Source organism: Nannobrachium achirus (assembly GCF_963921795.1).
Source record: "Nannobrachium achirus genome assembly, chromosome: 22".
Classification (NCBI taxonomy): Eukaryota; Metazoa; Chordata; class Actinopteri; order Myctophiformes; family Myctophidae; genus Nannobrachium; species Nannobrachium achirus.
In genome coordinates this window covers 7,855,482-7,869,843 of record NC_137829.1, presented here as the reverse complement: position 1 = coordinate 7,869,843, position 14,362 = coordinate 7,855,482, and the positions used below count along the sequence as shown (strand labels likewise).

The window sequence follows — 14,362 nt, the reverse complement described above, 5'->3', positions numbered from 1 at the left end:
TCTCTCTTTTCTGTTATTATTTTACTATAACGAGCAGAAGGGCACTACAATGCTCAAGAGGAAAGGTCACCTGTGTAGTAATAAATGCAATGAAGATGAACATAGTTCCCATACCTATGCTTTCAAATAAAATGAAAGGCTTTTGTGTCTAGCGATAACCCCTGTTTTTTTCAGTTAGAGCTATAAGAATGATTGCAGCTATTTTAACTAAGTGAATAATTGTTGTTGGAATAACTAACCTTCAAGATAACTGGGGCCTGGATTTTGTATTTTGGGAGAACTGGGCCCATTCCCTGTTTTAAACCCCATTTATAATCACAAATGAATTGTAAGCATTCCATGGACAACAGTTAGATGCCTTTTGCCCTCCATAATGGATCCTAAAACACATCATCAGTATAATATATAGATTACAGAGACAGACAGACAGACAGACAGACAGACAGACAGACAGACAGACAGACAGACAGACAATCAGGATTTGCACAAATTTATCAGCTCATAATAGCAACATCTATGAAAAATAAAGAAAGAAAAATAACACACAATAGGCCTATGAACTGAACCCTAGTGTCCCTATTCTGGGATAAACAATTCTGCGAAAATAGTAGATACAAGTAACAAGCTCACAAGCTTGGCAATCATTGTCTGTTTTTGAGCTTGTAGATCGTCTATTTTCACTACTTTTCAGACATTTGTTTTCTAATTCATGAAATGTATTCGATTTTTCTTTCATTTCTTCACGCAATAACAGAAAGAAATCATTGAATTTTGTTTTTAATTCATGAAAAATAAATATTTTTTTGGGATTGCTTTTTGAAAATATTTTGAATTATAATAATTTAAAAACTAAATGCAGGAAACAAAAAAAACAAAGGGACCCATAAAAATCGTTCTGTGACCCACAAATGGGACCCGACCCACTGCATGGGAACCAGTTGAGCAGACTCTTACCACAGAGCGCTATTTACCATGCCATGTGCTATACATTTGTATGCCCGCCCCTCGCTGTGTCAGCAGCCTATCACCGAGCTCGGAATGGACTCCACGAACATATTTTCAGCCAATCGCGGCTTCCGTCGTGTGAGCGTCAGAGAGAAAAACATGGCGCAGCACATCAGCCGAGTTGTCAAACGACTTGCACTGAAGTAAGTCACGCTCTATTTTCACATTTTGGTCTTTTTTTTGTGTCCTGGAGTTGCTCTTTGACATTATATTTTAAGTGCATTTCGTGGAGCATTACAAAATGGCTGTAGCAAGTAGGCGTATGTTGCTAACCTCAATGCCAGGTCTTTCACTGATTGATATGACAAGGGATCTGCGACATTGTGACAAATACAACGAGGGTTTGTATTGTAAATATTAGGTATGATTATGACGTATGTGCTAGAAAAACGTTCACCTGCATCGTTGTTGAAATAACCCACTCCCATTTGAAAAAATACGCCAGGGACCCCTATAACTGAGATATATATAATATTTTACAGCTCTAGCAGTGATTCTCAACTACCAAGGACCCCCAGTTTGACATGCAATTTTCAATTCAATTCAAAGGAGAAAACATAACGTTTACATTGCCAAAGCAAGTTTCAAAACACAATAAAGTTGAAAATAGGGAATATATAGGCCTATATAGTTGCTGTACTGTACCCCAGCATTGTGTAAACAGAGCTATGTCACATGATGTCGTTATACAGGCAGGGTATGAAGCTTTTTAGAACAAATATCAGCATTTATTTTTTCTCGATACAATTTAAATAGCATACAAATTAAGGAAAAGAAAAAAGCCTCAAATTTAAAACGTTTAAAGGTAGCAGCTCTGTTTATACTGTTGTGCAGTAGGTCTAGATGCCTCTCAATGGGTTGTAGTCCCTAGAGTGGTTGTATGTATTCCATTCCCTAGCCGCCTTTTATCGCAACAGTTCACAAATCTTGCTGGTGTGTTCGCACATTGTTGTATTTCTTTCAGTAGGTATGGGAGTTTTTTGTCGTTGGTCATGTTTACAACTCACTTTGGGTGTGTGTAATCTGTGGGAAGTATGTGTCTCTGATGTCTTGGTATAGTGGGCAGGTGGTTAGAAAGAATACAGGTCACTTCGCCAAAAATCCAACTTGCCAAATCAACTAGCTAGGACACCTTGCCAATGAGCAGGGTTGTCAACATGATATGGACTGTCAGTCCAGGAGATTTAATTTTAGGCGGTGCGCGGAACTCCCCAACAGGGGTCTGGTGGTCCTCCCCCCAAAACATCTTAACAGATATATATTTTCCTGTGTTCTGTTGAATTGTGTGCATGTTTGATACATTTATCAGGCTTGCTTTACTAGCATGGGTACAATTTCAGCCTTAAAATGCCAAATATAGGTGTACAGATTTGATGACTGAAGCAAAGTAAGACATCCTTAATAATGACTTATTTAACATAGTAGATGTAATTGCCAATCATCCTGGCAAATCCAGGAGCATTGACAAGCCTGCCCAATGAGCGTGGACAATTTGGCGAGTTGGATTTTTGGCGACGTGACCGGTTACTGTTAGAAAGTGTAGCTCTGTTTTATTTCCACCACATTTTGTGTGCAGTGAGTGCATAGCCTGTCTGTGGCGGCCTTTCTCTATTGCAAGGCTGTGTTCGCTGAGTCTGTACCTAGTCAAGTAGCCGCAAATTGCAACACTAGATTGTTTTTAATATGTTTAATCTAGGGCTGCAATACCTCCCATAGGCAGCCAATGCATCAAAACAGTTTTTTGCTATCTGATTGTATTAAACGACGTCAAACTCACCAATATTTGGGCTGTATGGAAAGCTTTTAAGTATCCTCTTTCTATCTTCAAAGTGTTTGTTTATAAAAACCCAGCATAGACATGAATAGATCTTAGTAAATTAGATTTTAGTAAATTTACCTCCATTGATTCCGGATGGGGATCCAAATGCATTTGGGTCCCCATCCGGAATCAATGGGGGTACATTTATTGTAATACATCTTTTGCCATAGGAATGACAAAAACCAAAAAAAAAAATAGTATTGAACTCAAGTCTCCCTGACGTAAGTAATCAATAGAAAAAAGTCATTTTGGGGGTGAACTACTCCTTTTAAGTTAAGAAAATCAAATGTAAAAGTTCGGGGGAAATGAATGGAATCCTATGGAGAACATGTTGCTTCTGGTGACAGAACAGTGCAACTAGCGGCCAATCATAGGTTCTTTCAGTTCCGTGTTTGCTTCATTTTAAATCGGTACAACTACACCACTGGTTCTGTTAGAACGGGGGTCAGCAACCCTCTTTAGCGCCAACCTAGTGGCTCCCTGGAGCTTTTCAAAAAAGTATGAAAATGGAATTGTTTTAACGATTTTTTTATCGTCACTGTCGGGCAGAAACCTTGTATCTCCAAGTTTCAAATTTGTATGTTTTTTTTCCCCGCAAAGTAAAGCCCTGCTTCATCATACAAGACTGACGCACAAAAGTAGTGAAAACAGCAGATCTACAAGCACACAACGCCTCGCGGTGCGAGGCGTTGTGTGCTTGTAGATCGGCTGTTTTCACTAGTTTAGTTCATTTTTTAAATGATAAATACAAAACAAAGTTTTGGACATACAAGGTTTCCACCCGACAACGACAATATATAAGACTTTTATAATTTTTTGCGGCTCCAGACACATTTGTTTTTGTTATTTTTGGTCCAATATGGCTCTTTCAACATTTTGGGTAACCGACCCCTGTGTTAGAATGACAGCCCCTGGCATGAACCCTAGTCAACCAACCACAGGGTAAATGATCAAGTAGATAGAGTGCCAGGAAAGCACTTACTACAAAGTGTCTAAACAACAGAGTTTCTGCCTGACAGAAAACAAGTAACAAGTATCAAACCTACAACTTCATTGTATAAGTTGTGATACTAGGAAGATGTGAGTTTTCAGATTGTGGTGGAAAATTGGAAGTGATTATCAAATGTTAATGTGCCAATTGGCACAATCATACAATCTAAATCAGTGTTTCGTATTCAGGTAAAGCAAGGCGGTATCAGACAAATTCTTAAAATAACTTGTAAGTGAGATAGCCTCTAGAGGGCATCTTCTACTGCATATGCAACCAACCATTTCATATAAACTGGTAAAATGCTGCTATACTGAGTTATTATGCAGGTAGTTTACGATGTATTCTGCTGGCCTACAGACTTGAAATAGTCTGTAACAGCTACCTTGTGGTATTTAATTAGTGCAGAAATGCAGGTTCTTCTTTTTTGTTTTAATATACATTCTTTATTTTATGCAGTGTGCAACAAACAATACCAAAAACATAACAAATAGACATATTACAATAGTAGTACTACTACTACTACTACTACTACTACTACTACTACTACTACGAAGAAGAAGAAGAAGAATCAGAGTAATAATAAGCAGATTAAATAATTCAATTGATATCAAAATTGTTGCTTTTACAAAAATATATATAAATAATAAAATGTAAAAGATGTAGTGGATCGGAGGGGATTGTAATCAACATTTAGTCTAGGTACAGTATGGGTATGAGTAAATGAGTAAAGTACTAATTAGGCCTACTGTACCTTATAGACAGTTTGTACCTTAATTTATTCCCTTGTGAGCTGTCCAATTGGTCCCAGAATTGTCTCCCTGTTCCAGGGGCAGGGACCATCATACAAGATTTGTGTTGTTAAAATGTTAAAGATTTGTTTAGATCTGTGATTTTCAAATAGCAGTGTGTGTGCTGATGTGGCATATAGTAGCTTATTTTGGGCTTGTTTTCATAGAACTGACCACTTGTATTATTCTGCAAAATCTGGCAATGCTGGTACCAGAGATCACATTCACTTGTGGTATCCAAAAGTATGGAGACTCAGACTAGACTATTTATCTTTCTAGTGCCTAGTCTAGTTATAGGTCCTAGTCCTTATAAATGCAATAACCACCACACAGTTAGGGCCCATCAACTGAAGGGAAACTAGAAGCAGTGCTCTTCCGAGCACAGGTCTCCACCAGGCCACACAAATCAGCCTGTTATAGCGCCACCATGAGGCTGATTTAAAAAATGTGGGGCAGAGGTTCTGAATTAGCATCCAGGGAGTGTGTGTGCTCAGTTTGGCAGCGATCGGGCCAACGGCGCCGGAGATTAGCTGGTAACAACCAGGCCACACAAATCGGCCTGTTATAGCGCCACCATGAGGCTGATTTGAAAAATGTGGGGCAGAGGTTCTAGATTGGCATCCAGGGAGTGTGTGTGCTCAGTTTGGCAGCGATCGGGCCAACGGTGACTGAGATTAGCTGCTCACAAACTGCGAGGACGCACGGACGGACGCACGCATGGACGGACGCACGGACGGACGCACACATGGACGGACGGACGGACGGACGGACGGACGGACGGACGCACGGACGGACGGACGGACGGACGGACGGACGGACGGACGGAGGGGAAAACATACTCTCCCTCAGCCTTCGGCTGGTGGAGACAATTACTTCCTGAATCTACATTGATCTTTAGTTTCTTTACCAGATCAAATGTACATACTCTACTGTTTGAATAACTTCATACATTGCACTTTTCTTGGCTTTCAATGCACGTAAAACTGCAGTCTGTTTTGAATTTAGATGGGGCAAGAAGTACTTGTATTGTCCTGCTGGGAAAGTGGGAAAAACCTTATTGTCAGTCCTCGCATGTGCCATGGAGTATGTTGGTGACAGGTATATGAATTTGAATGAGTCGTTATGGTTTCACTGTTTTCACCATTCACAAATCGGTCACGTGGTGTTGGTGGCTACGTGCCTACGTCAGTCACGTAGTAGTAAAGTCAGCTGTTCACGGGCCCGCGGGTTTCAGTGAATGGAGAGGGGGTGAACGGGGAAGTCACACTTTGCTGACCGCTCGTAAGCACACAAACAAATGTCATGATTTCCTTTTAAATGAATGCCATTAAATGAACTGTTTTAAACTTTAATAAATGAACAAAACGCAGTACCATGGAGCCGTGATTTCATGATCATGACGAACAGCGCGTCTGGCAGGTATATATTTCCCCGATTTTAGCCTCTCGGTGACTATTATAAGTTCGATGCGATAGTCGCCATACATTTGTCAGCAAAACGTGACACTACGGATTGGATTTGGAGCCACGGAAGGACCCGACAAGTCACGCATTGGACGCGGAGCAAGCGATCAATGTGGCTATGCTGCAAACAATGGAATGATCGCATGCACGGCACGCACGCACGCACGCACGCAACGACAAAGGACCGGAGCGCATCAATGGACCAGCGGTAATGTAACCCAAACCTGTTGCGTTCTGCAGTGAACTAAAAGTTGTTCGTTTGGAACAGTTTGTGCTGGTTCTGCCGCTGAGTGGAAACTGTCATTTTGTCAAATACGCTGTGGATGTTTCGCGGCCCGCCGGGCCAAGCTTGTATTGTGTGGGTGACAAACTTAACGTGCATGCGCTGCTGTGTTTTGCCGTCGCCGATCGCTGTGGCTGTTTCTCAATGTGATCACTTCGCTGTGCATTCAAAATGAGTGGAACAAATGTTGGTTCAAATGTTGGGAAACAATACATGGAAAAAAGGAAAATAATGCTCACTGAAAAGGCCCTGGGAAATAAAATTGAATCAATTCAAAAGGAACGCAAAAAGAAAGTGGATGAAATAAAGGCTCTGATAACCTCTACCAAAGAACTCATGAAAGATGAGAAAAATGTTTCACTGGTTAAAGGACAACTTGATGTGTTGATGCGATTGTCTGATGATTCCAATGCAATGCATGATTCCTTAATGCCTCTGATTCCAAATGAGGAATATGAAAAGCAAAATGAATGGTTTTCCAAGGTCAATAAATATAAAAATGGTTTCATTAAGGACGTTGATGCTTGGTTCTCAATAAACAGAGGACCTCAGCTAGAGGCTCACAACAAGCCTTCTGAAGGGCCCCAGCAGCATAAGCCTGCTGAGGGGGAAAATGGAGAACATGGTTTGGAAGTTGTGGAAATGCCTGTGCTTCAATTACATCCTGTCTATGGTGCTGCTGATGAGGAAAATGGAGAACCTGTTGTAGGAAATGTGGAAATGCACGTGTCTCAGTCACACCAGGTCTATGATGTTTCTCCAGAGGAAAATGTAGAATATGGTGGCGTGGAAGATGTGGAGGTGATTGTGCCTCAGCCACAACATGTGCATGATGCTCAGGAGGATATTAGACCAATTGACAGCATATCAAACCAGAGCAGCAAAAATCGTGGCACAAAATCTATACGATCAAAGGTTTCCTCTACTGCGTCTGCGTGCATCAAAGCAGAGGCTGAAATGGCTGCTTTGAGGGCTCGGCAAAAGTTGCTTCAACAGAAACATGCCATTGAAGAACAGGAAGTTCAACTAAGAAAACAAAAAGAACAACAGAAACATGCCATTGAAGAACAGGAAGTTCAACTAAGAAAACAAAAAGAACAACAGAAACATGCCATTGAAGAACAGGAAGTTCAACTAAGAAAACAAAAAGAACAACTTGAACTGGACGCAGACATAGCCGCATCGGCGGCTAAACTTAACGTTTTGAGAACCTCTCAGTCAGGAGTGCGGCGTGCTGCTTCTCATAAATTGGATGGAATGGAATCCTATTTTGAAAAGGGCCTCAACATTAATGCAGAGACATTTGTACCATACAAGGATGGAAGGGGACAACCTGCAGGTGTTGGAGGCACAAGGCCAAAACAAAGGCAACTTGATGGAGCTAGACACCTCCAGAAACCTTCAGCGCTCACACAGACTCGGAGGGCAGTACCAAATTATGCTACAGAGCATTCAGCTCTTACACAGAAACAGAGCATGGTCCCAAAGGTTACAGGGCCTCCATTGTCCCTGTACAAAGACATGCAATCTGTTTCTAGGAACGCCAGCACTGAACAGAACAACATTATGTCTATAATGCAAAAGCAAAACGAAATAACTGCGATGTTGGTGCACCAGCAATGCATTGCCTCGCTACCTAAAAGAGACGTCCAACTATTCGACGGTGACCCTCTGCAGTACCATGCTTTTGTGCAGTCATTTGAGCAGACCATAGAAGGGAGGACTGACAATACTGTCGATCTCCTGCACTACCTGGAGCAATACACCAGGGGGCAGCCTCAACAGTTAGTCAGAAGCTGCCAACACATGACTGACGGCACTGGATATGCTACAGCAAAAGCTTTACTCCAGGAGCACTTTGGAAATGAGCACGTCATAGCATCTGCCTATATGGACAAAATCTTTGCATGGCCAGCAATCAAGTCAGAGGATGGGAAAGCCTTGCAAGCGTATAGTCTATTCTTACGCGGATGCTGCAATGCCATGAAAGATGTCTACGACTTATGTGACCTGAATACATCTGCAAACATGCTCGCTGTGATCAAGAAGCTGCCCTACAAGTTAAGGGACAAGTGGCGAACAGAAGCATGTAACATCCAAGAAAGACTTCGCAAAAGAGCTATGTTTGCTGATATTGTGAACTTTATTGAGCGTGAAGTGAGAATCGCTACAGACCCTGTATTTGGAGACATACAAGACGCTCCAACGATGGGGGCTTTCAAAGAAAGTGGCAGAGCTAAACCTGTACCTCGTCTTCAGGCTAGAGGGAGCAGCTTTGCCACAACCTTTGCAACTGTCGAAAGAGAAGCTCTTAAGGAAACCCATGTGAAGACTTGCCTTTTCTGCAAAAATGATGGACACAAACTGGAGTCGTGCACTCTATTGGAGAGTAGAGCCCACAGTGAGAAGATGGAGTTCCTGAAAAGGAATGGAGTTTGCTTTGGCTGCCTGTGCATTGGGCACATCAGCAGAGAATGCAGGGAACGTCTGTCTTGCAAGATATGTGGCTCACGACACCCTAGCCTACTTCACATCCACTCTAAGGAGAATGGTGATGCAGAGAAAGGCAGGAGCAACTCAGACAGAGCAGTGGACCGAGCTCTAGTTGAAATCCAAACCGGTGGTCTTACTGGGGCCGGTGACCAAGAATGTAAACTTGCCATCGTACCAGTTAAGGTTAAATCAAGTAAAGGTCAAAGGTCAGTGGAGACCTATGCCTTTCTGGACCCAGGGAGTTCAGCATCCTTCTGCACGACGGGTCTGATGGATAAACTGGGACTCTCTGGGAGGAAAACGAGGATCCTTTTACGTACCATGGGCCAAGAAAAGGTGGTTGATAGCCGCATTGCATCCGACCTGGAAGTCGCTGGATTGGACAGTGACTGGTACTGTGAATTGCCCAAAGTCTTCACACAACATCAGATGCCCGTTAACAGAAGGAACATCCCACGACAGCAAGATCTCAAAAAATGGCCTCATCTGAAGCATGTCTATCTGCCACAGATAGATGCAGACGTGGAGATGTTGATTGGCCTGAATGTTCCCAGAGCCTTGGAACCGCTGGAGGTCATCCGAAGCATTGATGGAGGACCATATGCGGTCAAGACGATGCTCGGATGGACCGTAAATGGACCACTTGGGGAAGACAGCAGTGATGATCCTGTGACTCAGTCCGCTATCACCGTTAATAGAATCTCTGCTGTCACCCTCGACGAGCTCTGGAACCAACAATTCAAGTCAGATTTCCCTGAAAACAGCCAGGATGAACTGCAAGGGCAGTCAAGGGAAGATTGTAGATTTCTGGAAATGGCTGATGAAACTGTGGAACTGGTTGACGGCCATTACGTTGTTGGATTGCCACTGAAGGATAAAACTATAATCCTGCCCAACAATCGTAAAGTCGCTGAGCAACGCACCCTCAACCTGAAGAGGAGGTTTAGCAGGGATGCGTCCTTCCATAAGGACTACACTGCATTTATGGAAAACCTGATTTCCAGTGGATACGCTGAGAGAGTGCCAACTACAGGACTGGAGCGAAGTGACGGCAAGGTTTGGTATATCCCTCATCACGGGGTATACCATCCCAAGAAAGGAAAGATCCGTGTGGTCTTTGATTGTGCAGCATCATTTCAAGGTGCATCGCTCAATGCACATCTCCTGCAAGGACCGGACCTGACAAGCGGGTTGGTTGGAGTCTTGACCAGGTTTAGGATGGAGCCCATTGTTCTGATGTCTGACATTGAGGCCATGTTCCATCAAGTTCGAGTGCCAGAAGCAGATGCAGACTTGCTTCGATTCCTCTGGTGGCCCAATGGGGATTTCAGTCAACAAATGGTGCAATACCGGATGGTTGTCCATTTGTTTGGCGCGACATCATCACCAAGCTGCGCTAATTTCGCTCTCCGAAAGTGCGCAGAAGACAACAAACAGCTCTTCAGCCAGCAGGCGTTCGAGACCATCATGCACAGTTTCTATGTCGACGACTGCCTTGCTTCCATAGCCTCAGAGAATGAAGCCATATCCCTCTACCAGGACTTGGTAAACCTCTGCTCCATGGGAGGCTTCCGTTTAACAAAATGGCTAAGTAACAGTCGCCGTGTGCTGGCAGCGATACCAGAGGAGGAAAGAGCAAAGGAGGTCAAAGACCTGGATTTGGACAACGACATCCTACCAGTTGAGAGGGCACTGGGAGTGCGTTGGTGTGTCCAATCAGACACCTTTAAGTTCAGTATAACCTTTCAGGACAAACCACTGACACGTAGAGGAATCCTTTCTACTGTCAGCTCTTTCTATGACCCTCTTGGAATTTTGTCCCCCGTGGTTTTCACAGCCAAGAGGATCATTCAAGACCTATGCCGGAAGGGGCTAGGATGGGACGATGTCATACCAATATCTGTGGCACAGGAGTGGGCTGATTGGCTCAAGGAGTTACACCTGTTGGAGGGCTTCAGCATCAGACGATGTTTAAAACCGTCCAACTTTGGAGAAGCAACCAGCGCCCAGTTGCATCACTTTGCTGACGCAAGTGAGGAGGGATACGGTACTGTCACGTACCTGCTGTTGCGCAACAACCAGTCTCAGACTCACATCGCCTTTGTGATGGGAAAATCCAGGGTGACACCCTTAAAGCCTGTGACAATCCCACGTATGGAGTTGACTGCAGCAGTCGTTGCAGCTCGCATGGACAAGCTATGGAGGAAGGAGATAAGACTGCAGCTGCAAGACAGTGTTTTCTGGTCAGACAGTACTTCTGTGCTGAAATACATTAAGAACGAATCCTCAAGATTTCGCATCTTTGTAGCGAACAGAGTCACAGAGATCCTCAAGATGTCCAATGCTTCACAGTGGAGGTATGTGAATACAGCACACAACCCTGCAGACCTTGCCTCCAGAGGCATGAAGGCGGAGCTGTTCCTTAAGAACGACACGTGGATATCTGGACCTCCATTTCTCATACAGCCAGAGGAGACATGGCCTGTTTACCCAGACCACTTGGGAGAACTTTCACCTGAAGATCCAGAGGTTAAGGTGTCAGCTGCCACTGTCTCTGTGGAACAAGAGGAGGATGATGCTGTGATGACTTTGATCAAACGCAGCTCATCTTGGAGACATCTCACAAGAGTGATGGCATGGATCCTGAGGCTCAGAACCTTACTTTGTGATAACAGGAAGAGGAGAGAAGTCACTGGAGGTGCTTCTCAGCCAGCATTAAAGGTTACAGGACACAAAGACGTTCTCGACAAGGAGAAATGTCTCTCATTGGAAGAAATCAAAGAGGCTGAACTGGAGATAATCAAGTACAGTCAAAGAAGAAGGTTCCCTGAAGAGTTCTCTTGCCTCCAAAAGGGAGAGTGTGTGAAAGGGAACAGTCACATTTACAGACTCAGTCCATTACTGGAAGATGGTGTGTTGAGAGTCGGAGGCCGACTTAGTAAGGCTGCCATGCCCGAAGAGTCTAAACATCCAGCGATAATTGCTAAAGATCTCCACATCTCAGACCTCATCCTACGTCAAATACACCAAGAAGTTGGCCACGGCGGTAGGAACCATATGTTGTCGAGGCTGCGCCAGCGCTATTGGATCCCTGCTGCAGGTGTTGCCATAAGGAAGATCATTTCTAGATGTGTCATTTGTCGTCGGCTACACGGAGCTGCAGGTCAACAACAAATGGCAGACTTACCTGGTGACAGAGTTTCAACGGGAGAACCTCCGTTCACTTATGTCGGAGTTGACTATTTTGGTCCATTTGACATCAAGCGTGGCAGGAGTCTTGTGAAAAGATACGGAGTGATCTTCATATGTTTGACAATAAGAGCCGTACACATTGAAGTTGCCTCATCTCTGGACACAGATTCGTTCATCAACGCCTTGCGGCGCTTCATTGCAAGAAGAGGACAGATCAAAGAGCTGCGCTCTGACAATGGCACTAATTTCATCGGTGCAGAGCGTGAGCTGAAACGAGCTATTGAAGGATGGAACTTGGAGCAGATCAACGACGTGCTCTCGATGAAAGGAATCAAGTGGACATTTAACCCTCCTACCGGATCACATCACGGCGGAGCCTGGGAGAGGTTAATTCGTTCCATCAGGAAGATTCTTAATTCCACTTTGAGGACACAAAGTTTGGATGAGGAGGGACTCCATACAGTACTCTGCGAAGTGGAATCAATTCTGAACAGTAGACCTCTCACTAAAGAATCCACAGATCCGAATGATTTGGAAGCTTTAACACCCAATCATCTTCTGCTTCTTAAAGTCAAGCCCAGCTTACCACCTGGTCTGTTTCACAAGGAGGACAGCTATGCACGCCGGAAATGGAAGCAGGTGCAATACATCTCTGATCTATTCTGGAAAAGGTGGATTAAGGAGTACCTGCCACAATTGCAGGAAAGACAGAAGTGGACAAAGATCAAACGGAACTTTATCCCTGGAGACATAGTTCTCATAATGGACGATTCCGCACCTCGGAATTCTTGGATCATTGGGAGGATTATAGAGACAATGCCAGATAGGAATGGACTTGTGCGACAGGTCCGGATCAAGACCCGGACCAGCGTTCTCTGCAGACCCGTGTCCAAGATCTGCCTTCTTCAGGAGTCGACAGAGGCGTGAAGGCTTTACTTCGTTTCCATGGATACGGATTAATTGACTTTTGCAAGACATCGGGGTGCTTTGACTTCTTTGACTTTTGCGTGACTTTCAATTGACTTGATTTTGGGGTGGGGGTCGATTCAAGAAGAGTGAACCAAGACCTGCAATGGACTAACGAACTATGATCGACCGTCTTGCGCAAAAAAATCGCAAAAGAAAATGCCCAGAAATGTGAAAAAGAAAAAAAAGGGCAAAGAAAATTGTAATGTATTGTTTTCCCATTATGAATTGATTCATTGGTAATTATTACTGTGTAATTATATGTAATAATTAGGGGCCGGAATGTTGGTGACAGGTATATGAATTTGAATGAGTCGTTATGGTTTCACTGTTTTCACCATTCACAAATCGGTCACGTGGTGTTGGTGGCTACGTGCCTACGTCAGTCACGTAGTAGTAAAGTCAGCTGTTCACGGGCCCGCGGGTTTCAGTGAATGGAGAGGGGGTGAACGGGGAAGTCACACTTTGCTGACCGCTCGTAAGCACACAAACAAATGTCATGATTTCCTTTTAAATGAATGCCATTAAATGAACTGTTTTAAACTTTAATAAATGAACAAAACGCAGTACCATGGAGCCGTGATTTCATGATCATGACGAACAGCGCGTCTGGCAGGTATATATTTCCCCGATTTTAGCCTCTCGGTGACTATTATAAGTTCGATGCGATAGTCGCCATACAGAGTACCTAGCCAATCGGATTCTGTCCCAAGCTGTCGGTCCGGCATATGGGATCTTACTGTATCTACAGTAGACTCTGATGAAGGCCTTCAGCCAAAATGCGTTTGTCACCTGCGTTTTCTTTTTTTTACTTCCTTGCTTTATTATTGAAAAGATGTTCTACTTGAACTGAACAGATAAGAGCTGCCTTGGACATTCTTAAATTTCACTGCCTTATTTTTCTCCACTGTGATGCCTACAAAGGAAATTAACTTAGAACTTGTGTCCTCACTCTCTACAGTTTTGTCAGCGGAAGACATTTAAAACTGGTCTGATTGTCCGTTTCAGATTCTACCTTTCTTCTACAGTTTAACATAAAAATGCATTCATTATTTAGGGTGTATTTAAGTTCCATTTTGTCCGCCTCATATTTATAATGTTGCCATATTGGTGCAGTACATTGTTTTGTTTTTTGTTTTTTTCAATTGCTGCCATTTATCCTCTTATCAAAACACATTAGCTTTGTAAACAACATTGTTGGCTGTGTGTTTTGACATGTCACAGTTTTGATGTGACACTGGCTACTCCGCTTTGTTGGTTGTGTGTTTTGACAGGTCACTAGTTTTGGTGTAACTCTGGCTACTGTCAGCAGTGCTGGCTGTTTTGTTGACAGTCAGAGACGAGCTTGTTCATTTATCATTT

General features: G+C 43.5%; 1 protein-coding gene across 1 annotated transcript in view; it reads left to right on the top strand.

Annotated features, from left to right (window-relative positions):
* The first annotated feature begins 1,103 nt into the window (after nt 1-1,103).
* clybl (citrate lyase beta like) overlaps nt 1,104-14,362 on the top strand; it is a 106,703-nt gene continuing 93,444 nt past the window's right edge. Inside the window, exon 1 of the mRNA XM_080753740.1 lies at nt 1,104-1,148. Within this exon, the coding sequence (XP_080609866.1) occupies nt 1,105-1,148 (44 nt within the window). The 5' untranslated portion in view covers nt 1,104. The remainder of the gene's footprint in view (nt 1,149-14,362) is intronic.